We start from the raw sequence: 23,539 nt of genomic DNA, 5'->3' as shown, positions 1-23,539 counted from the left end.
TGGTGAAGTCTTCTCTTGATTGTTGACTTTGACACACATACACCTACCTCCTGGAGAGTGTTCTTGATCTGGCCAACTGTTGTGAAGGGTGTTTTCTTCACCAGGGAAAGAATTCTTCGGTCATCCACCACAGTTGTTTTCCGTGATCTTCCGGGACTTTTGGTGTTGCTGAGCTCACCGGTGCGTTCTTTCTTTTTAAGAATGTTTCAAACAGTTGATTTGGCCACACCTAATGTTTTTGCTATCTCTCTGATGGGTTTGTTTTGATTTTTCAGCCTAATGATGGCTTGCTTCACTGATAGTGACAGCTCCTTGGATCTCATATTGAGAGTTGACAGCAACAGATTCCAAATGCGAATAGCACACTTGAAATGAATTCTGGACCTTTTATCTGCTCCTTGTAAATGGGATAATGAGGGAATAACACACACCTGGCCATGGAACAGCCAATTGTCCCATTGCTTTTGGTCCCTTAAAAAGTGGGAGGCACATATACAAACTGTTGTAATTCCTACACCGTTCACCTGATTTGGATGTAAATACCCTCAAATTAAAGCTGAAAGTCTACAATTAAAGCACATCTTGTTCGTTTCATTTCAAATCCATTGTGGTGGTGTATAGAGCCAAAAAGATTAGAATTGTGTCGATGTCCCAATATTTATGGACCTGACTGTATGTATAGTGCATCACATTAACAATGTAAAGTTGAGAAAGTAAATAATGTCTTCATTTTGAATTGCTTTACAATTCGAAACCTGTCAAACTAAATATTTTGGTTAAACTGTGCTTGTGCCTTGTTTTTTTTTTTAAAGTAAATTCCACTTCATACGATATTTAATCTAATGCAATGACATTGATACCTTGTAAGTGTAAAGTGGCCAAATACCTTTTGGAGGTCATTGTATATAGTTGTTAAACATGTATTTGTTTGGTTGTATTTAATGATAAAGAATTTCCTCAAAGCAGAGGGCTGTGAGAAAAAATACAATAAAAAAAATCAGTCATGGAGTCTCAGGTATTCGTTTAGATGTTTTTATTTCACTTCAGCTCAGTTAAACCCACTCACTATTAAATGTGCAACAGCATCAAAGAAAAAGCATTTCGAATTACAAACCAGGCAAAACTCCATGACTAAAATCAATCTATACACTTATATACAATGATACAATGTCCTTGTTTAAGTTTATTGATTATAAATATATACTGTATATACACAACTAAAATGGTCTTGGGTAAAATGCAAACATACATGGAGGCAAGGTTCACTCATAGATGTAGAACTGCTGTACATGAATAAATATTACATGTATAGAATAAAGCTGAATAGAACCAATGTCTCCACTGGGATGTGAACCTATCAGAGGGTTTAGGAAGATTGTGCATGTTTTGGAAATATATTTTCCACTGTGTGTGTGTTGTGATTTTTCTGTCCTGCTTTTGTTGTATGAACAGCAAGTATGATTGAATAGATGAATTTTTTTTTAATCTAATTTCATTTGACATAATTTTCCAGATTCATGTACAATTGAGTGCTGTCATGTATAGTTAAAGATGGGTCTCAGGACAAAGCTCAACGCTAGACTTGGATAAACTAGCACTGAGGATTTTACACTACAATACTTAAACACAGGATCATGCATAATCTCCCTCTAAGAAAAAGGATTTATGATGTGAATCCATAACATGATTCACATGAAATCCTGAAGTCGTTTAAATTCCTTCATAGTTCATTAGACTGAAGGTGCAGAAAGTGAAAAATACATGGACTTCTCAAAGGCCATCATGAAACATACAGTATACTCAACCTGGCTCAGACAATTGTGGCTCAAACAAAGCGAACAGGGATTTGATACCGATCAATAGACTGGACCATTGCTTACAGCTTTAGGATTTATTCAAAACCAGCCTCTGCTCCACTATAAATAAAGGCAGCACCTTAGATGCAAAATAATAATATTTAAAGCCAGGGATAGAGCAAGATGACTTCTTTGCAAACAAAAACCCTATGAAGGAGCTTGTGTTATAGCTTTCTTATGAGTGTAAAACAACTATTTTCAGAGAAGTGGCTCAGAAAACTATGCAATTTTATGAATGGGAAGTGTAAGCCTACCAAGCTCTTGGCTGCATATGTACATTCATATCTTTCTTCTTCCCCACTGCCTAACAGTCCTGCTGAGCTCTCATCTGCTGTCTATTGTCTTTCCTTCCAAGACTAACTGGATATCTTTGGCGTCCAATGTCTCATACTGTAGTAGAGCCTCAGCCAGGATTTTGTGCTCTTTAGCGCGAGACTTCAGGATTGCTTTTGCACGCTCATAGGAATCCTAGAACAAGATTAAAAAAAAAAAGAATCAGACAAAATCCTGAGAGAATTGTACACATTTTAAAGCAATACTAAATTTTTATTTGGTAGTTGGTGTAATTCAGAAAAACAAAACCCATTAAACATATTAATTTATTTATTTGAATTCCCCTTGAAAGCCACTGTATTATCCATTAGTAAAATATATCATCCCATAATGAGAATCTGAAGAGAAAATATGGCTTTAATACGGTCCTTAACATAGGCAATGTTTTAGTACTGGTTCGGCTAGATCAGATGTCGTGATTGGACCACGAAGTTTACCCTCAGAAGTATCCTGACTTCATGTTCAATGGCTGCCTGTGTTTCTGGACTCTGTTTGGTGAGGTCAGCATATGTCATGACACCCAACTATGACAAAAAAAATGGAAGAACAACAACAAAAATTAAGTAATCTTACTCAGATGAAAGCCCTGTTCCAAATCCTAGATATGCACCCTTAAGAAAATTCACCACTAATTATTATCACATGCAAATAAGCTTTGCGGCAAATTGTCCATTGTTGCCAAAGGTTTATTGGAGGTTCACCACTATTAGCGAAGAGCAGCAAACTTCTGGCAAATATCTGTGGTGAATCAAAAGCTTATTTGCATGTGAAAATAACAAGCTGCTAATTTGTGGCTAGATTCGATTTTTTCATTTTCTGGTTTACACGGAATATACTAACCGTCGTGGAATAACCTCATATATGTGACTGATTTTAAGACTACATAGGCAGTAAATCTCGGTGACTCAAGCAGCCACACAAATAGTGTTCCACATGCAAATCGAAAAGAGATTCAACAATTACAGGTGATTCTAATAGTATTTGATGTTAGCATGTTGCTAAGCAAAGACAATACAGCACACTAAAATGAGGGGTCTTAGAAAGCAGCATATTGTCTGAAACTGCCTTCACATTGAGTGCATTCAAATACAATACTCTTACATGAGTCTTACAATTACAGCTGATTCTAATAGTGTTTGATGTTAGCATGTTGCAAAGCAAAGACAACACAACATTCTTAATATGCAGTGTCTTAACATATCAGGCGATTCTAATAGAGGTTGATGTTAATATGTTGCTAAGATAAGACAATACAACACTCTAAAATGAGGGGTCTTAGAAAGCAGCATATTGTCTGAAACTGCCTTCACATTGAGAACATGCATACAATGCATTAAAATGCCAGCTTACTGGGTTTGAATTACATACAAGAATTTTAGACTGTTTACATTTTACATTACATTTATACGTTTGGCAGACACTTTTATCCAAAGTGACTTACAGTGCACTTATTACAGGTATAATCCCCCCTGAGCAACCTGGAGTTAAGCGCCTTGCTCAAGGACACAACGGTGGTGGCTGTGAGGATCGAACCAACAATCTTCTGATTAACAGTTGTGTGCATTAGCCCACTACGCCACCACCACTCCTATGTTTACTGTTCAGATCACATATGAAAATGACTATATCCATAAAGCTTCTGCAAAAGCAGCTTATCATTTATTACTGATCATTTATTAACTAAACAAGGTCACAACTATATTTAATTCACAAAGATGAATTGACAATTATGACAAACCTTTTCACTCATCCCAAATCTGGTCACCATCATTTTGGCTATTTTTGTAGCACCGTCAAAGTCACTTGATGCTCCTATGTGACAAAAAAAACATTACACGGATTCAGCAAACTTAGTGACTGTTGATGTCAGACATTTACATACACTTAGGTTGAAGTCATTAAAACTAATTTTGTAACCACTCCACAGATTTCACATTAGCAAACTATAGTTTCGGTTCTAAGTCATTTAGGACAAGAGTAATTTTTCCAACAATTGTTTACAGACAGATTGTTTCACTTTCAACTGACTAATCACAATTCCAGTGGGTCAGAAGTTTACATACACCCAGAAAATGATGTTAAGCCTTTAGGCAATTAGCTTCTAGTAGGCTAATTGGCATCACCCGGAGGTGTACCTGTGGATGTATTTTAAGACCAACCGTCAAACTCAGTGCCTCTTTGCTTGACATCAAGGGAAAAATCAAAATAAATCAGCTAAGACCTCAGAAAACTTTGTGAACCTCCAAAAGTCTGGTTCATCATTGGGAGCAATTTCCAAATGCCTGAAGGTACTACATTCATCTGTACAAGAAATAGTATGCAAGTATAAACACCATGAGACTATGCAGCCATCATAGCACTCTTGAAGATGCTGTCTCTCTCCTAGAGATGAACATAGTTTGGTGGGGAAAGTGCAAATCAATCCCAGAACAGCAGCAAAGTATGTTGTGAAGATGGGAGGAAACAGGTAGGACAAGAATCTATATCCACAGTAAAACGAGTCCTATATCGACATAACCTGAAAGGCTACTCAGTAAGGAAGCAGTCACTGCTCCAAAACCACCATAAAGTCAGAATACAGTTTGAAAGTGCACATGGGGACAAAGATCTTATTTTTTTGGAGAAATGTCCTCTGGTCTAATAAAATAAAAATGTTACTGTTTGGCCATAATGACCATTATTATGCTTGGATAAAAAAGGGTGGGGCTTTCAAGCCAAAAGAACACCATCCCAACTGTGAATCATGGGTGTGGCAGCATTATGTTTTGGGGGTGTTTTGCTGAAGGAGGGACTGGTGCACATCACAAAATAGATATCATGAGTAAGGAAAAGTATGTGGATATTTGGAAGCAACATTTTAAGACATCAGCCAGGAAGTTAAAGGTCATTCACAAATGGGTCTTCCAAATGGACAATGACCCCAAGCATACCTTCAAAGTTGTGTCAAAATGGCTTAAGTACAACAAAGTCAAGGTATTGGAGTTGCCAACACAAAGCCCTGACCTCAATCTGATAGAAAATTTGTGGGCAGAACTGAAAAAGCATGTGCAAGCAATGAGGCCTACAAATCTGACACCAGTTCTGTCTGGAGGAATGGGCCAACATTCCAGCAACTTATTGTGAGAAACTTGTGGAAGTCAAAAATGTTTGACCTAAGTTAAACAATTTAAAGGCAACGCTAGCAAATAATAAAGTTCATATAAACGTCTGACCCACTGGGAATGTGATGAAAGAAATAAAAGCTGAAATAAATCATTCTCTCTATTATATGACATTTTACATTCTTAAAATAAAGTAGTGATCCTAACTGACATAAGACAGGGAAATGTGAAAACCTGAATTGAGTTTAAATGTATTTGGCTAAGGTGTATGTAAAATTCTGACTTCAACTGTAGTTTTTGATATGGCTTTTTTACCATGCATGAAGGGAATTTGTATAATATGATGTACAGTCCTGTCAAACTATAACACAATCAAATTACCTTTCAGCATGTACAGAAAAATAAATATACATTATTTTTAATTGCACTGCAATACCTAACATTACACAAACCCACCAGTGGTGATATTCTCAATGCCAAAGATAAGCTCCTCTGCCACTCGTCCACCCATACTGACATCCATCTGGGCCAACAGCTGAGCACGAGTTTCATTCCAACGGTCATTTTCTGGAAGCATGGACACCTAATGAGAACAGAAAAATTATAAATCAAGGTAGATTGTCTCTCACTTAATATGTTCCATTAAAATAAAGGTGCAGCTCATATCTTTAACAAGTTTAGATCTTGATGGCGCATTTTTGTTTCTTTTTACTAAATCCATGAGGTCTTTTAAGGTACATATTTTGATAAACTTTCATTCACATGTCTACAATGGGTGCATGTTCACTTCCAAAATAAAGTTTTGGTAAACTAATGTTCATGCAAAGTTGAAAGTGGCTAGAATTTCGGCCTATGTCTAATCAGGGCTCAATGTTCAAATATATATTTTTTTCTGCTGGCCAGCAGTTCAAATGTTTTCTAGCCATGCCATAATTTTCACTTTTTTGTATTCTTTATTTCGTTATATTTTATTTCTAGAAATATTTTTGTTTGTATATTTGACAAGTTTAATATTTATATTTTTCATTAAGTTATTGGTTGAGGAGTTTAAAACAACAGAGAATTGACAACAATAATGTTTCATCACACAAATCCAAGTTGCAAGGCATTAAATAAAACCTTAAATATAAATGAATAATTTAGCAACAATACAGTACTGTCTCAATTGGGCAAGTGACTGTTTTATTAAAGGGATAGTTCCCTAGTTCTCTCATCATTTATCATTATCATGCCATCCCAGATGTGTATGACTTTCTTCTACTGAACACAAAGATTTTTAGAAGAATATCTCAGCTCTGTAGGTCCTCACAATGCAAGTTAATGGTGGCCAAAACTTTGAAGGTCCAAAAAGCACATAAAGTCTGCATAAAAGTAATCCATATGACTACAGTAGTATAATCCATGTCTTCAGAATCAATATGATAGGTGAGGGTGAGAAACAGATCAATATGTAAGACCTACAGAGCTGAGATAACCCATGTGTGTTCAAAAGAACACATACACATTTAGAAAGGCATGAGGGTGAGTAAATTCTGAGATAAACAATTTTGGGTGAACTATTCCTTAAACTGGCCTAAAACCCGCTCATAACGGCAGGCCATCCTTATTGATGAGTCCTGATAATCATCATTACGGTCGGCTGACATACACTGGTGGCCAAAAGTTTGGAATAATGTACAGATTTTGCTCTTATGGAAAGAAATTGGTACTTTTATTCACCAAAGTGGCATTCAACTGATCACAATGTATAGTCAGGACATTAATAATGTGAAAAATTACTATTATAATAAAAATAAAAAGTTCAGAACTTCTTAAACTACTTCAAAGTGTTCTCATCAAAAAACTCTACCACATGCGGCAATGACAGCTTTGCAGATCCTTGCCATTGTAGCTGTCAGTTTGTCCAGATACTCAGTTTACATTTCACCCCACACTTCCTGTAGCACTTGCCATATATGTGGCTGTCTTGTCACTTCTCATGCACCTTACAGTCTAGCTGATCCCACAAAAGCTCAATTGGGTTAAGATACAAAACACTTTTTTCCAATTATCTGTTGTAAAATATCTGTATTTCTTTACACTCTCTAACCTTTTCTTTTTGTTTTTCTGTTTCAAAAGTGGCTTTTTCTTTGCAATTCTTCCCATAAGTCCTGCACCCCTGAGTCTTCTCTTTACTGTTGAACATGAAACTGGTGTTGAGCGGGTAGAATTCAATGAAGCTGTCAGCTGAGGACACGTGAGGCGTCTATTTCTCAAACTAGAGACTCTGATGTACTTATCCTCTTGTTTAGTTGTACATCTGGCCTTCCACATCTCTTTCTGTCCTTGCTAGAGCCAGTTGTTCTTTGTTTTGAAGACTGTAGTTTATAGCTTTATATGAAATCTTCAGTTTTTTGGCAATTTCAAGCATTTTATAGCCTTCATTCCTCAAAACAATGATTGACTGATGAGTTTCTATAGAAAGAAGTTTCTTTTTTTTGGCCATTTCTGACCAAATATTGACCTTAAGACATGCCAGTCTATTGCACACTGTTGCAACTCAAAAACACACACAAAGACAATATTAAGCTTCATTTAATGAACCAAATAGCTTTGTGTGTTTTATACAATGGCAAGTGATTTGGGAAATGGGGCCTGTCTAGATTTGATAAAAAAATGACTTTTTTCAAATAGGGATGGTACTGTTTTTTAGATCAGTAATGTCCTGACTATATTTTGTGATCAGTTGAATGCCACTTTGTTGAATTAAAGTACCAATTTCCTTCTGAAACATTATTCCAAACTTTTGGTCACCATTGTGTGTGTGTATATATATATATATAAATAAAAAACCTATTTTTCTGGTCATTACTTCACAGAAGTTACGCAAGGCATTTTTCATATATTTAATTTGTATTCATAAAAATATCTGTAGATAAATACTGATTATGTATTGTTATATTGAATCATATCAATGATAATTAAATATTATTTTTTTGTGCCAATTTAATGAAAATAGTGTTGAAAACATGCCTTGATTATACTGAAGTAGATTTGACTGTATTTTATTTTTGCTTTAAACATTTGAATCTCCTTGATTACAGTGGTCAAAATTATTGTTCCTTAAATATTGAGATATAATTATTTTAGCTACATCTTTAACACTTCCCCAAGGTACAACACAAACTGTAAGCAACCAAAGTTACTCACGTGTCCCAAAGTAGGGCCTCTCGGCATTATGGTGGCTTTATTAATAGGCATAGCGTCTTTGGTGTAGTATGCAATAATGGCATGTCCCGATTCATGGTATGCTGTGATCTCTTTATTCTTTTCATCAATTTGTGCACTCCTGCGCTCTGGGCCTGTGCATGAAACAGAGAAAGTGAATAGAAATCAAAAGGTATTCATTTATCTTAAACTTTCAACATTCTGAATGTATCTACACTTCCAAGAAAACATAACTTTTCTTTTTGGCTAAGAGGACTCTGAAACTTTCTAAAGAAGACATTATTATACATCTCACAATGCAAAAAAATGTAAAGAGTCCTACCCATCAGTATTTTGTCCTTAGCAAACTCAAGCTCCTTCATTGTCACCATGTCTTTACCATCCACAGCGGCCTTCAGTGCAGACTGGTTAACAAGATTCTCCAGATCAGCACCAGAGAACCCCACTGTTCCTCTGGCAATGACCTCTGCCTGCACAGCTGGAGGCAAGACAAGTCAAAGATTTTTGTGTTAATTTAGCATACTGGCACACATTTCTTTATTCTACAATTGCTATATGATAACATTTCCTCTCTCCTACTCACCAGAGTCTACTTTTATTTTCTTAAGGTACCACTTGATGATTTCAGTGCGGCCTTTCACATCTGGCCTGGGGACGGTAACCTGCATATCAAAGCGGCCTGGCCGGATCAGAGCACTAGGGAACAAGAGATCATACCAATCGGCAACATTATAAGAGGAGAACTTCTAACCAACAAACCCAGATATCTCTATCTTATCATTATCTGTTCAAATCTTTAATAAAAAGGCAGCTGCTAATCATTGTAGTAATTTTTTAAGAAATCCACATACTTATCCAAAGCTTCAGGGAAGTTTGTTGCGCCAATTATTATGACACCTTCATTTGGCTTAAACCTGCAGACATCAAACAAAAAATTAGTTAATGCAACTATTCAATGAATAATAATACATATCAACTTAAAGACCCATAAATTCGCTTGAGGAGCGCAGTTTCCTTTCCTGTGCTGACATACTTTCTTTTGAAACAGGATGTTGGGGCAGGACACTACTGTTAACTTGACAGAGCATCCTAAAAATGCAGCACTTATTCCAAACTTGTACGTCTGAGCATGTACATAGAGCAACAGTTAAAAATAGTGCAGATGGAATTGAAGAACGCATACTGTGAGAACTGGAAACATTGACGAATTCAATACAAAACAGATTGCTGTCAACTTAATTAATTGCCATATCATTCAATTAACATTTTTAATCAATTGAAAGACTGTAAATTTGTTTTTTTAGATAAAACATTATTTTGTCAACTTTAAATCAGTACACTTGCATAAATGACCTCAAAGCTAACAGACAAAACTTCAGTTTTTATATAATTGCACTGCTGTAACATGACTTCAAGGTGCATGGCTCACCCATCCATCTCAGCTAGAAGCTGATTGATAGTCTGTCTAGAATAGGGGTGCATGGGAGACTCAATCCTCTTTCCTCCCACACTGTCCAGCTCATCAATGAAGATGACACAAGGAGCATTAGCTTTAGCCTCCCCTAGAGGAAAAATTAGGAGAATTACTTTAATTATGGTACACAACCAGTGGGCATATTAGTCTTCCAGTAATTAGCTGAAAGTAATCGATATTTAGCAAGCTACTAACACAGCATAAGGCTGCATCTAGAAGGCTTGAATTACTTACTGAAAAGGTTTCTTATTCGACTGGCACCGACCCCAACGAACATCTCATCAAACTCTGAGCCGGATGCATAGTAAAATGGCACATCTGCCTCACCCGCTACAGCACGGGCCAACAGTGTCTTTCCTGTACCTGGAGGCCCAACCAGCATGATTCCTGCAAAATAAATGCTGCTGTAAGGCATTTAATCCATAAGCAAGTGTAGTGTATGTGCTATGAAACCAGAGGTACAGTATGTTGGGCATATCACCTCAGAGTTGAAACAATTTAAGGTGCACACTCAGTAATCTGTGTTAATTGCAACATTCTAAACAGAAATAAATAAAAATAGTAGAATATTTTGAAAAAATACATTTAAAATGATGAAGACTCAAATCACATCAGTCTTAGATAAAAACACTCATGAGCTCAGCTGTTGAGATCAAATGTCCAGCTGAATATTACTTGCTGAATTTGGATGCCTACACACAGAATAACAGCACATTTTTACAATGACTTAAGTCTCTGAGAACTTCTGTTTGTATGTGATGCTGCATCTACACTGCTAGGTGTCAGTGCGACAAACTGAAATTTTGCGGAGTGCACCTTTCAGAATTAATGATTTAGTTTTGATTTCCATGAAACTAAAAGTGATCTATTATAGTACTTCAATTATAGAACATGCAGCCTTTCTGCAAATGTGTGGTCTTGCCTTTAGGCAGTTTTCCTCCCAAAACTGTGAACTTCTGTGGGTTGCGTAGAAACTCCACCACCTCCTGCAACTCGTTCTTGGCCTCATCCACACCCTTTACATGCTCGAAGGTGACGTTCTTCATCTGGACAGGATCCATTGCCGAGTCCAGGCCTGATGTGGTTCGGAATCTCACTGTCCAGAATGGTTACATTACAGATCACACACTCAGCATTCTCCAAGGCACTCAATGCAAATAAGCAAACCACCAGCAAGATCCAAGCCACTACGCTACAGAACATGCACCACTCACTGCTGATTTTTGACCTTATATTTAAAAACTAACAGACATGACACATAGAACAAAAACTATACTCAACAATAGTTAGCAAGACAAACTAGACATGAAGATCATCCTAAAGAGCTTTTACCTGATAAGAAAGGTGTTTTTGAGAGACCATAGAGGCCTACCAGCAAGAGCACCAACAAAATTAGTCGTGTCCTCCTTAATGATTCTATTGCAGAAGAGTGAAGGGGAAAAACATTTAATAATGAATTTACATACTGTATTTAATAAAAATTAAACTCACAATTCTTCCTAGTCAGCTTTGGCAATATTGTATTGTTTACAGTTATGCCAACAAAATTATTTTTAATTGAATTAGGAGACACCTGCACTGCTTCTCCAATCAGTTCCAAATACAATCCTAAGGTTCTGATCAGGTTTTTGAGATCACACAGAAAAAGAATGAAAATGACTTTAAGCCATTTATATATATATAAAAAATTATGTTTTAATCATATTTAACCAACCAAATGCGTTAACACGTTAACTTCAACAGCTCTAATTTGTATACAACAATGCAGTGGAAAGGAAGTAGAATAATAGTCATACGGCAAAAACCTGTATCTTCTTTGCTGAATTCATTATTTGTTTTTAATTGAAGACAACTTGCCTTGGGTTCTCTGTGTTAGGGCCTGTGCTTTGAGGAAGCCTTCTGCAAAACCAGTCTTAAAAGCATCATGTTGACCATCAGGAATGTTTCTATTTTTAAGGAGCTTGTCCAAAGTTTCAACATCTTGGCCTTTGTCTCGTGTTAGCAAGCCCTTATGGAAAAAAACAGCAGAAAATATTAAAACACCAATACAAACAAAAGCACATTTCAAATGTACAAACGAGGGTCAGTGGGAGGTTAACTCAGATGGGAGGTTAACTCATAATTGCAGTCCGGTGACAGGACAATGACTATTGCACCTCAGACTGTACATGGAACAGCATACGCAGTAAGGGGATTTTAGAGTATTCAAACATTTTAGTGTGGATTAGCAACTTTTGGAAAACAGCAGTGCGGACGGAAAGCGTTTTGAAAACTAAAACACAGTATTCAAATGTATCCGGATGAATATAATGGACGTAGCCTTAAAGGACGATTTAGACAAATTTACAGCTCAATATTTTTTTTTACAGAAGAATCAATTAAAATCACTTTCAATTAAAAAACAAATAGGACCTCCACACTGCCTTTCATTGTAAGTGAATTACTGTAAACACAAATATTGTATGTTTTTAGGGACAAGTCCCAATTATTGTCTGTGGTAACCGATGTAGGCTACAGCACAGATGCAATCAATAGAGCACTATATTGCTGTGCGGGTTACCTTCATAAAGGATGGTGTGAATCCCTCAGGCTCCACTGAACTTTCATTACTGCCCTGAAGACGGCGCGTTTTGGACTTCAGAGTTTTAAAACCTCGCTTTGGGACAAACACTGAAAACACAGATCCCAACATGATAAATATTAGCTGCCAACATAGATCACACTTTTCAAATGAAGCTGTCTGTTTACAGTGTGATAAATGAATAATTAAAATTGAACACCTTACATGGTAAATATTTGAGATCTGTGCATAGTGTTTGGAGAGGTGTCTTGTTCTGTCTAGAGAACACAGGAGTAACACCACCCATTCTTGAGAACCCTAAGTAAAAGATTAAGGAAACAGTAAGTTATGAATATTATACAGTTGAAGTCAGAAGTTTACATACACCTTATCCAAATACATTTAAACTCAGTTTTTCACAATTACTGACATTTAATGGTAGAAAGCATTCCCTGTCGTAGGACAGTTAGGATCACTACTATATTTTTAAGAATGTGAAATAATAGTTTATTTCAGCTTTTATTACTTCATCACATTCCCAGTGGGTCAGAAGTTTACCTACACTTTGTTAGTATTTGGTAGCATTGCCTTTAAATTGTTTAACTTGTGTCAAATGTTATGGGTTGCCTTCCACAAGCATCTCATAAGAAGTTGCTGAAATTTTGGAATCGGATTGAGGTCAGGACTTTGTGATGGCCACTCAAATACATTGACTTTGTTATCCTTAAGCAATTTTGCCACAATTTGAGGTATGCTTGGGGTCATTGTCCATTTGGAAGACCCATTCGCAACAGAGCTTTAACTTCCTGGCTGATGTCTTGAGATGTTTCTTCAAAATATCCACATCATTTTCCTTCCTCATGATGTCATCTATTTTGTGAAGTGCACCAGTCCCTCCTGCAGCAAAGCAACCCCACAACATGATGCTGCCACCCCATTCTTCACGGTTGGGATGGTGTTCTTTGGCTTGCAAGCCTTGTCCTTTTTCCTCCAAACATAATGATAGCCATTATGGCCAAACAGTTCAATTTTTGTTTCATTAGACCAGAGGACATTTGTCCAAAAAGTAAATTCTTTGTCCCCATGTGCACTTGCAAACTGTATTCTGACTTTTTTATGGTGGTTTTGGAGCTGTTGCTTCTTCCTTGCTGAGCAGCCTTTCAGGTTATGTTGATATAGGTCTCGTTTTACTGTGGATATAGATACTTGTGCTTGTATAGAAGATACCCGTTTCCTCCAGTATCTTCACAAGGTCCTTTGCTGCTGTTCTGGGATTGATTTGCACTTTTTACACCAAACTACATTCATCTCTAGGAGACAGAATGCATCTCTTTGCTGAGTGGAATGATGGCTGTGTGGAACAATGTTGTTTATACTTGCATACTATTGTTTGTACAGACTGACGTGGCATTGCTCCCAAGGATAAATCAGACTTATGGAGGTCCACAATTTGTTTGAGGTCTTTTGATTTTCACATGATGTCAAGCAAAGAGGCATTGAGTTTGAAGGTAGGCCTTAAAATACCTCAACAGGTACACCTCCAATTCAGTACACCTCCTATCAGAAGCTAACTGGCTACAAGCTTGACATCATTTTCTGGAATTTTCCAAGCTGCTTAAAGGCAGTTAACTTTGTGTATGTGAACTTCTGACCCACAGGAATTGTGATATAGTCAGTTGAAACAAACTGTCTGTAAAACTTTTTTTGGAACAATTAAAAAATGTGTTTTATTGCCTTCAACCTAAATGTAAACTTCTGTCTTCAACTGTATATGAAAAACAGAATTTTATATTGCACAATGCAAAATGAAAAAGATGCACAGCTATTAACCCATGTAAGCCCAGGCATTACTTCCTGCACCAGTATGTTGCTACTGTATCTACAGTGCTATGGCAAACAAATCATTAAAAAAAAAATGTAATAAATAAAAAATAACAATATACATATTATTCCTGGCACATATACACACACACACACACACACACACATACATACATATAGCTAAAAATAAACATCTGAACTAACCCTAGCCCAGATAAAGAGAGACTGAAGGAATTATTATTTTAAGTCTCACCATGTTTATTGTGAAAGAATGAATCTGAGGAAAGGTGGGAAGTAGTCCAGATGTTTGGCACAGTCTTCATTGGTGAGGGTGGCAGCAGCTGCTGTGGATTAATGCAGGGTAGAAGTCTGTCTACCAGCTCATCCAACGGAACCGCCCTTAGATCTGTCAGACCAAAATCCCTGAGGCTCCATGATGGCTTCCCACCACAAAACCACAAAACCATCATGATTTTAGGTTAAAAAATTTAAATAAAACTGCCTTTGGGCACATTTCTATGAAACTTTTGATTGCATGGAACATACATATAAATAATGAAAATACCTCTGTGCTGTTCAGGTCTTGTTCTGGTGCGTTGTCTTTTTGCTTGTGACTGACTGAAGTATTGCTGGTCACTGAACCCGTCAGAGAGTGCAGGGCATTGATGAGGTGACTCAGCTGGACTGTTACCTGAGGTATTGACCAAGCCTTTCATTAGCATATTCTTAACATAAACTAATTTTATATATATATATATATATTTATTAGAGATGCGCCGATCGACCGGCCAGGGACCGGAATTAGCCAATTTTCCGCATGCTCGGCCCGGACCTGTAACCGTCCGGTCAGCCTCACGTCTTTCCGAATCCAAGCCGGTCCTTTTTGTTGCCAGCGGCGCAGGCAATAACGTCACAGCTGGATGTAAACATGTCATTGGCGTGGAAGATCTTCACTGTGAGTGAAGAATACATAAAGTTCGAAATGTGTAATAATTGTAAGGCCAAAGTAAACCCTGGGGGAACCACCACAATAACTTTCGGATCAACAAACCTAATTAGACATTTATAACACCATCACCCAGATGAAAATGCCCATTTTAAAAAAGAAGCTAAAAAGTGAAAGCGGCTAAAGCTAGCCAGAGCTCAGAGCTGGTCACAAGTCAGCAGCCTCACCTATCATTCCTTGGTATGAGCAACGAAAAGACCAAAGCAATTACGAGGAAAATTATGGAATTCCTGGCCCTGGATGACCAGCTGTTCTCCATAGTTGAGGACAGAGGCTTCAGAAATCTGATAAATTTCCTCGATACAGAGTAGGAGGTACTTTCCGACGTCGCGTTGCCCGAGTTGTTTAATCTCGTGTCATGTCACACACACAGCCTGTTACCTGTCAACATTTGGGTACACAAATCCGGGAGAGGGGAAGTAGGGTGCTGGATGGCAGAGGCAGGCTAAATACTATAGAAATTGTGCCGTTGTGATTTAATGTGCTGAGTAACGTATTTTTCCCCACCGCGTCCGATATTAAAATCAGTGCGACACACATTGCAAAAGGCGTGGGCATTGTCGATATGGCTTCGGGATATGAAATTAAATTCTTCCATCCAGCTGTTGTTAAATTTAATTTTTTTTTCACCGGAGCACCAGCTGAGTCTTCTCCTCCCACCAGTGATGCTTGATTTAACATCCCGCATCTACAGCCTGCACAGATATCAACAGCGCAAATGGGTTGTAGGTTGCCAGATTGTGGTCATAAATGATTTGTAATGTGTATGATGTGTCGATTGTGTGAGTAGGATGCGTTTCATTCAAGATCTGGCAACTTGACCACCTTGGAATAATATATTGATGTGATTATTCATATAACGTGGTTTGGGCCATACAAATTAAGGTTTTTTTTGTTGGGAGAAATAACTAAACGGGAGACTCCCGGGAAAAACGGGAGTGTTGACAGATATGGTTACAAGCCGTTCCCGAAGCAGTGCTCAGTTTTACAACTGATATTTGTACACCTAACGTAAGTTGAGTGTATTGGACACTTCAGTTTTTCAGATCTTTGGAATTGTTTTGTTAGACGAGTAATAAAGAGAAAAAGGTCCTTTTATAAAAATAGTGGGAAATGACATCTGTTATATATAAAGCAACTCATTTGCAGTTAATTATTATTTCTACCTCTTTCTAGTCACAGAGCACTTTATTTTGAGAGTTGTTTAAGTGAGAGAAGATCCTGTAACTGTAGTTTGGGGGAAATTGTAATGTTTAATAATTTATTTTATTATGAAATTAAAATGTTGCATTGAAGAAAGGTAGATTTTGTTTGTATATGCGGTCAATAGTTCTTAGAAAGAAAATCGGAAAAAATCGTTAACGGCAGGTCACACTTGCAAAAAATCGGAAATCGGCCAAGAAAATTTCAATTGGTGCATCTCTAATATATATATATATATATATACACACACACACATATACACACAAATCTTTTACTCAGTGGGATTCAAAAGTCCAATTTAACAAAGGAAATGCTTTCTTTAAAAAAATACAACAAACATAAAATAATAATAATATTGTCATCATAACAATTTCAGTGAAAAAGATAATTACATGTTTATTATTTATTTTACCACATACCTTTATTTAAAGGGATAGTTCACCCAAAAATGAAAACTCTCTCATCATTTACTCATCCTCATGCCATTCCAGATGTGTATGACATTCCTCCTCCTTCTAAACAAACTTTTTAGAAGAATATCTCAGTTCTGTAGGTCCATGCAAAGCAAGTGAATAGTGACAAAAAAATGTAAAGCTCCAAAGAGCAAACAAAGGCAGCATAAAAGCAATCCATAAGACACCAGTGTTTTAATCAATGTCTTCTGAAGTGATCGAATCAGTTTTGGGTGAGAACAGACTAAAATATAACTAATTTTTCACAACAAGTCTTGACATTAGCGGTCTCCTTGGTGATCATGATTTCAAGCTCAATTACACTTAGCACTACCTAGCGATTAGCGCATGCGTTAAGCACCAGAAAATCTGTAATCAAGCTTGAAATCATAAACGTGCATAGAGATTGCAATGGCAAGTTGTACAGTGAAAAAGGAGTTACACTTGCATTGTGAGGACCTAGAGATAAAATTATCTTCTAAAAATCTTAATTTGGTTCATCACAAGAAAGTCAGTCATACACATCTGGGATGGCATGAGGGTGAATAAATAATGATAATTTACATTTTTGGTATAAACAATCCTTTAGATTATTCTCACAACTTTATTAATTTCAGAGTTAAAATTAAAAAGAAAATAGCACGTTTTAATGTGGATTTTGGGAAGCAATTTACATGTACTAAACTTAATGGATTTGACAAATTGTATTAAATAACAAGCGTTTTTTCCTTTAAAGTGCTTTGTGATCGTAAAGCGTTTGTGTATGCAAACGAATCCGGCCTGAGAATGTTTCATCCACTACGTTACTTAACAGCAGTTTTGGCCGATCAACAACACCGTGACCAAAGTACATACAGAACACTAATGAAAAAATGCCAGCACCACAATATCACGCCAAGACCCCTATATGCATTAGAACTGTTTTTAAAAAGTATTCGCTCAAATATAGAGATTTAGTTGTGTGATGAAGTAAAGACAGTGGCATGTAATGCGTACGCTAGCCAGCTAGCCTTCACGCGCTACAGTAAAGTTATGAAATCAGCTGTCCAGAATAGATGCCATTCGTTACCTGCGGCTGTAGGGAAGTGGAAAGTGAAAACATTTCCGTTAAGGTGATGGCAAACTCTTGAAGAGTTTACTGATTTGGAGTTACATGTAATGCCCTCCACCGATGTCCTCTTCCGTTCAACTAGCTTCGCCGACGCTGCGAAGTATCATCAATGCGACGCAACTTTTCATATCCGGAAAGGAAGCTGACAAAATAAAAGTCCAAACGTCCACCGCCCTGGTTGCAACCAATTTCAAAATACTTTTATCTGTCAGACGTTGAACTCCCTCCCATATTCAGATTTCAATAATCAGTTTGTTGTGCCTTATTGGCATGACAAACAACATACATATATGAATGGTATATAAGTATGCTCAACTTAGCTAGACTGTCTAATAATGATGCAAAATAACTTAGAAAAGCACACAGCAGTACACAAAAGAAGAAATAAAAACATACAGTTGAAAATCAATCAAAAGAATGAACATGGATAAAATAATGGTAGCTGTGGGTGTCTGTATGATGCATTGAAATATCTGTCTTAGTATGTTTTGCTATATATATTGTATTCTTTTTTGTTTTAATTACCTATGTCTTGCTGTTTTTGGTATTGTTTGTATTGTTGTACACTGGAAGCTCCTGTCACCAAGACAAATTCCTTGTATGTGTAAGCATACTTGCCAATAAAGCTGATTCTGATATAGGGAATTGGAAGAAATGGAAACATCCGTGTGTCCTTATGGACTGAAAGGTTTTGAAATTGGATCCCATCAGATTTCAACGCAAATAATTTCAAGTGTTTAAGCATAATTTTTCATCATGCACTGTGAATGTTATCACTCTCACACAGTTTCATAATTACTGGTGAGTATAGCACCTTTACTGATGTCAATGTAGTCCTACTGCTGAGTAGTACTTAGAAGAAGGGGGGAAACACTATCATTGAAATTAATCGGTCCGCAAGAGTCATGATAGATTTGCCTCAAGTTAAAGTGTTAATTGGATACCTCTTTTATAGCTGACACACACTGCTAACCAACAAAATGTGTCTCATCATTGCTGCTGTCGTTCCATACCAAAAAATATGCTGTTATTTTGTCCATGGAAAAGAATGCTCATTCAGTGTGTGTGTGTGTGTGTGTGTGTGTGTGTGAGAGAGAGAGAGAGAGACCCTTACGAAACAAAAATATATTTTTTATATGTATCAATAGGCCTATATAACCATGTATGGTTCATGCATATTGCAGAATCTTGAAAAATATAAGCACTAGATTCCACATATGAACTTTTATTTTTTAATTTATCACATTATATTTTTCAAAATATTCACATATATTTTTGTTTCAGTAAGGGTCTCTCTCTCTCTCACACACAAACACACACACACACACACTAAATGAGCCTTCGTTTTTATAGATATATATATATATATATATATATATATATATATATATATATATATATATATATATATATATAAAAGCAATATCACACTCGCAAGAATGCGATATGGCCCTATATCAGCACTTTTGTGATTCGGCTGCAGACACGAGGCCATAGGAAATCAAATCAGTGCTGATTTAGGGCCATATAACGTGACTGTGAGTGTGATTTTGCTTATATACAGCAAATCAATGAACAAGTAAATAAAAAGGAAAAACTGAGTACGTCATAAAAAACGCATTTGTGCATGGAACTACTTTCTTACATGACATATCAAAAACTGCTGTTGCTGGTTCAAACCAAATGATGCGTCCAAGCCTTCGTTAGTAATTTAAAAATTTATATTTAGAAGTAGTATCACAGCTTGGGCTGTTTCTAACCAGTTATTGGAGAAACAAGGGTGTGTGTGTGTGTGTGTGTGAGAGAGAGAGAGAGAGAGAGAGAGAGGCGGAGTGTGTTTGATCACCTGTTGCCACATCCAAGCAGAGATGCTGTCAGCTTTCTGACAGTCAACTTTCTCAGTAGTAAAATAGCTGTCCAAGCGGGGGTATATCTCCCTATTTCGTGGTAGCGGTGCACAAGAGTCGATCACTATAGAAACCACAATGTCCTCCACCATTTTAAACAGTATGCACCTTGAGTTCTGTAATCAATCAGTCCGTTGTGTCTATCAGCTACGATGAGCCGTAATGCTGAAGTTGTTCTTTTAAAGCTCTTTCCTAGCTTTAGTAATGTAGTAGTAATACAAGCGATCACGGAGCGCTGTTCTATGTAAACAATGACTAACAGATTCACTTCACATCACCAACTGGCTCATATTACACACAAAAATGATCTTTTGCCACCACTTGCTGGCTAACATATGTAATGTAAAAAAAAAAAAAGAATAGACGTAAAAAGAGACACATAGCCTACAGTAGCACTTAACACATCTGCACTGCTCTTACACTTTAGTTTAGGATGATGAACTTAAGTGGAGTGATACACAGTGAAGTGTCCGAGTGCTGATTGTGTCAGACGTTGCTCATGGAACGTCTCTCGTCCAATCAGATCTATGGGTTTTCAGTTTTAATCCAAAAACGTCACAGAACATAATTATGTCTGAAAAATCTAAATGTAAGTGAATGCACTCTTGCATTATTAGGCAAGAAATTACATGGTGAGGGGGTGTGGAGTGAAGGAGATGAGAATGAAATAAAGAGAAATAAAAGAAAGAGGAAATATAAAACATACACTATGTGACTTATTCTCAAACAATTTGAAGAATATTTAAGTGTTTGATCAGCTTTAAGACCATTCTGGACAGACAGTATTTAATCTAATAAAATAATATTTTAGTAATGTTTAAATATTATTATTTACAGGTGAAACTCGAAAAATTAGAATATCGTGCAAAAGTTCATTAATTTCAGTAATTCAACTTAAAAGGTGAAACTAATATATTATATAGACTCATTACAAGCAAAGTAAGATATTTCAAGCCTTTATTTGATATAATTTTGATGATTATGGCTTACAGCTTATGAAAACCCCAAATTCAGAATCTCAGAAAATTAGAATATTGTGAAAAGGTTCAGTATTGTAGGCTCAAAGTGTCACACTCTAATCAGCTAAACACCTGCAAAGGGTTCCTGAGCCTTTAAATGTTCTCTCAGTCTGGTTCAGTTGAATTCACAATCATGGGGAAGACTGCTGACCTGACAGTTGTGCAGAAAACCATCATTGACACCCTCCACAAGGAGGGAAAGCCTCAAAAGGTAATTGCAAAAGAAGTTGGATGTTCTCAAAGTGCTGTATCAAAGCACATTAATAGAAAGTTAAGTGGAAGGGAAAAGTGTGGAAGAAAAAGGTGCACAAGCAGCAGGGATGACCGTAGCCTGGAGAGGATTGTCAGGAAAAGGCCATTCAAATGTGTGGGGAGCTTCACAAGGAGTGGACTGAGGCTGGAGTTACTGCATCAAGAGCCACCACACACAGACGGGTCCTGGACATGGGCTTCAAATGTCAAACGTCTTACCTGGGCTAAAGAAAAAAAGAACTGGTCTGTTGCTCAGTGGTCCAAAGTCCTCTTTTCTGATGAGAGCAAATTTTGCATCTCATTTGGAAACCAAGGTCCCAGAGTCTGGAGGAAGAATGGAGAGGCACACAATCCAAGATGCTTGAAGTCCAGTGTGAAGTTTCCACAGTCTGTGTTGGTTTGGGGAGCCATGTCATCGGCTGGTGTTGGTCCACTGTGCTTTATTAAGTCCAGAGTCAACGCAGCCATCTACCGGGACATTTTAGAGCACTTCATGCTTCCTTCAGCAGACAAGCTTTATGGAGATGCTGACTTCATTTTCCAGCAGGACTTGGCACCTGCCCACACTGCCAAAAGTACCAAAACCTGGTTCAATGACCATGGTATTACTGTGCTTGATTGGCCAGCAAACTCGCCTGACCTGAACCCCATAGAGAATCTATGGGGCATTGCCAAGAGAAAGATGAGAGACATGAGACCAAACAATGCAGAAGAGCTGAAGGCCGCTATTGAAGCATCTTGGTCTTCCATAACACCTCAGCAGTGCCACAGGCTGATAGCATCCATGCCACGCCGCATTGAGGCAGTAATTAATGCAAAAGGGGCCCAAACCAAGTACTGAGTACATATGCATGATTATACTTTTCAGAGGGCCGACATTTCTGTATTTAAAATCCTTTTTTTTATTGATTTCATGTAATATTCTAATTTTCTGAGATTCTGAATTTGGGGTTTTCATAAGCTGTAAGCCATAATCATCAAAATTATATCAAATAAAGGCTTGAAATATCTTACTTTGCTTGTAATGAGTCTATATAATATATTAGTTTCACCTTTTAAGTTGAATTACTGAAATTAATGAACTTTTGCACGATATTCTAATTTTTCGAGTTTCACCTGTATATACATAATATATATATATATATATATATATATATATATATATATATATATATATATATATATATATATATATATATATACTATATCATTCTTTTTAGGATTTATATTTCAATATATACTGCTCAACAATTTAATCTAAATTCTCCTGTATTATTATTCACACAAATCCAGATAACAGTCACACGAAAGAGAATGGTCATTTCTAGCTGGATAGTGAGCATTGTTGTCAGTGTCATCTGCTGGCCTTGTTTTAGCATTTTGCATTCTTTGTGAAATAGATAATAGACTGTTTCCATAGATAATTTATACAGAATATGATTCCAACCAGCTGGGATAGGCTCCAGCCCCCCGCGACCCTGTACACAGGATAAGCGGTTGACGATGGATGGATGGATGGATGATTCCAACCACCTATGATTATTTAGTGTTTTAATTTAACAGATAAATAATTATTTCTAAGTTAAATGGTGCTTTAACAAGTTAACCATTTGGTTATTTAAAATGTATACAAATCTTATGAAATAACCTGACTGTGCTTGCTGCATATCTTGGAAGCTGAATTTAGCCTTCATTTAATATATAATTTCAACATGCAAATAAACCATTGGTTATTTCTCGTAAATCCGATGACCGTGTTGAATGAAATTATCATCACTCAACAAATGTCATTAGATGTCATTAAGAATAATAGCATCCTCTATTGTCTACCCAGAAATGTTTACATTTTTTTAAGATTTCAGTTTAATGACACATTTCTATTAAACTGAATTGAGTAAGCTTTAAATGGTGTACATCTTATGAATTCAAAATAAATGGAAATTATTTTATTAAAATTAATGAGGGACTTTTAAAACTTAGTAAACAAAATTCTTAAGTATTAAATAATACAATTTGGTAAATGTTAAAGCAACTACATTTGCTTTTATTGAACTCATTTTATAATTAGCAAAGCATGTTTATATTGAATTTAAACCAATTGTTCAAATCTTACTTTTGCAAGGAATAATATATATTTATTTATTTTCACACCTTTTCTCCCCAATTTGGAATGCCCAATTCCCAAGTCCTCGTGGTGGCGTAGTGACTCAATCCGGGTGGCAGAGAACGAATTATTG

At 36.7% G+C, this 23,539-nt stretch overlaps 1 protein-coding gene across 1 annotated transcript; it reads right to left on the bottom strand.

The window, feature by feature from the left end:
• Nucleotides 1-1,023: 1,023 nt before the first annotated feature.
• On the bottom strand, nucleotides 1,024-18,244 carry yme1l1b (YME1-like 1b). The gene is made up of 18 exons (XM_052133901.1): nucleotides 18,083-18,244; nucleotides 14,918-15,043; nucleotides 14,606-14,792; nucleotides 12,757-12,849; nucleotides 12,532-12,641; nucleotides 11,829-11,979; nucleotides 11,304-11,387; nucleotides 10,894-11,067; nucleotides 10,206-10,358; nucleotides 9,927-10,059; nucleotides 9,349-9,411; nucleotides 9,081-9,193; nucleotides 8,820-8,975; nucleotides 8,480-8,631; nucleotides 5,747-5,873; nucleotides 3,928-4,001; nucleotides 2,627-2,713; nucleotides 1,024-2,324 (listed from the first exon to the last, which is right to left on the bottom strand). Exons 1-18 carry the CDS (start codon nucleotides 18,113-18,115, stop codon nucleotides 2,181-2,183), a joined length of 2,160 nt encoding a protein of 719 aa, XP_051989861.1. The 5' UTR covers nucleotides 18,116-18,244; the 3' UTR covers nucleotides 1,024-2,180.
• Between the last annotated feature and the right edge of the window lie 5,295 nt (nucleotides 18,245-23,539).

The sequence above is a fragment of the Xyrauchen texanus genome, chromosome 9 (assembly GCF_025860055.1).
Source record: "Xyrauchen texanus isolate HMW12.3.18 chromosome 9, RBS_HiC_50CHRs, whole genome shotgun sequence".
In the NCBI taxonomy this organism is placed as follows: Eukaryota; Metazoa; Chordata; class Actinopteri; order Cypriniformes; family Catostomidae; genus Xyrauchen; species Xyrauchen texanus.
The sequence above is the reverse complement of the archived record's forward strand: the minus strand, read 5'-3'. Positions and strand labels throughout refer to the sequence as shown.

Bases quoted from the DNA above. Each gene is read 5' to 3' on its own strand.
- yme1l1b (XM_052133901.1), bottom strand. From the start codon at position 18,115: ATGTTTTCACTTTCCACTTCCCTACAGCCGCAG. The intron at 12,850-14,605 runs GTGAGACTTAAA...TCTTTTACTTAG, and splicing joins ATTCTTTCACAATAAACATG to GGTTCTCAAGAATGGGTGGT. The intron at 10,359-10,893 runs GCAAGACCACAC...TTTATTTTGCAG, and splicing joins GGGAGGAAAACTGCCTAAAG to GAATCATGCTGGTTGGGCCT.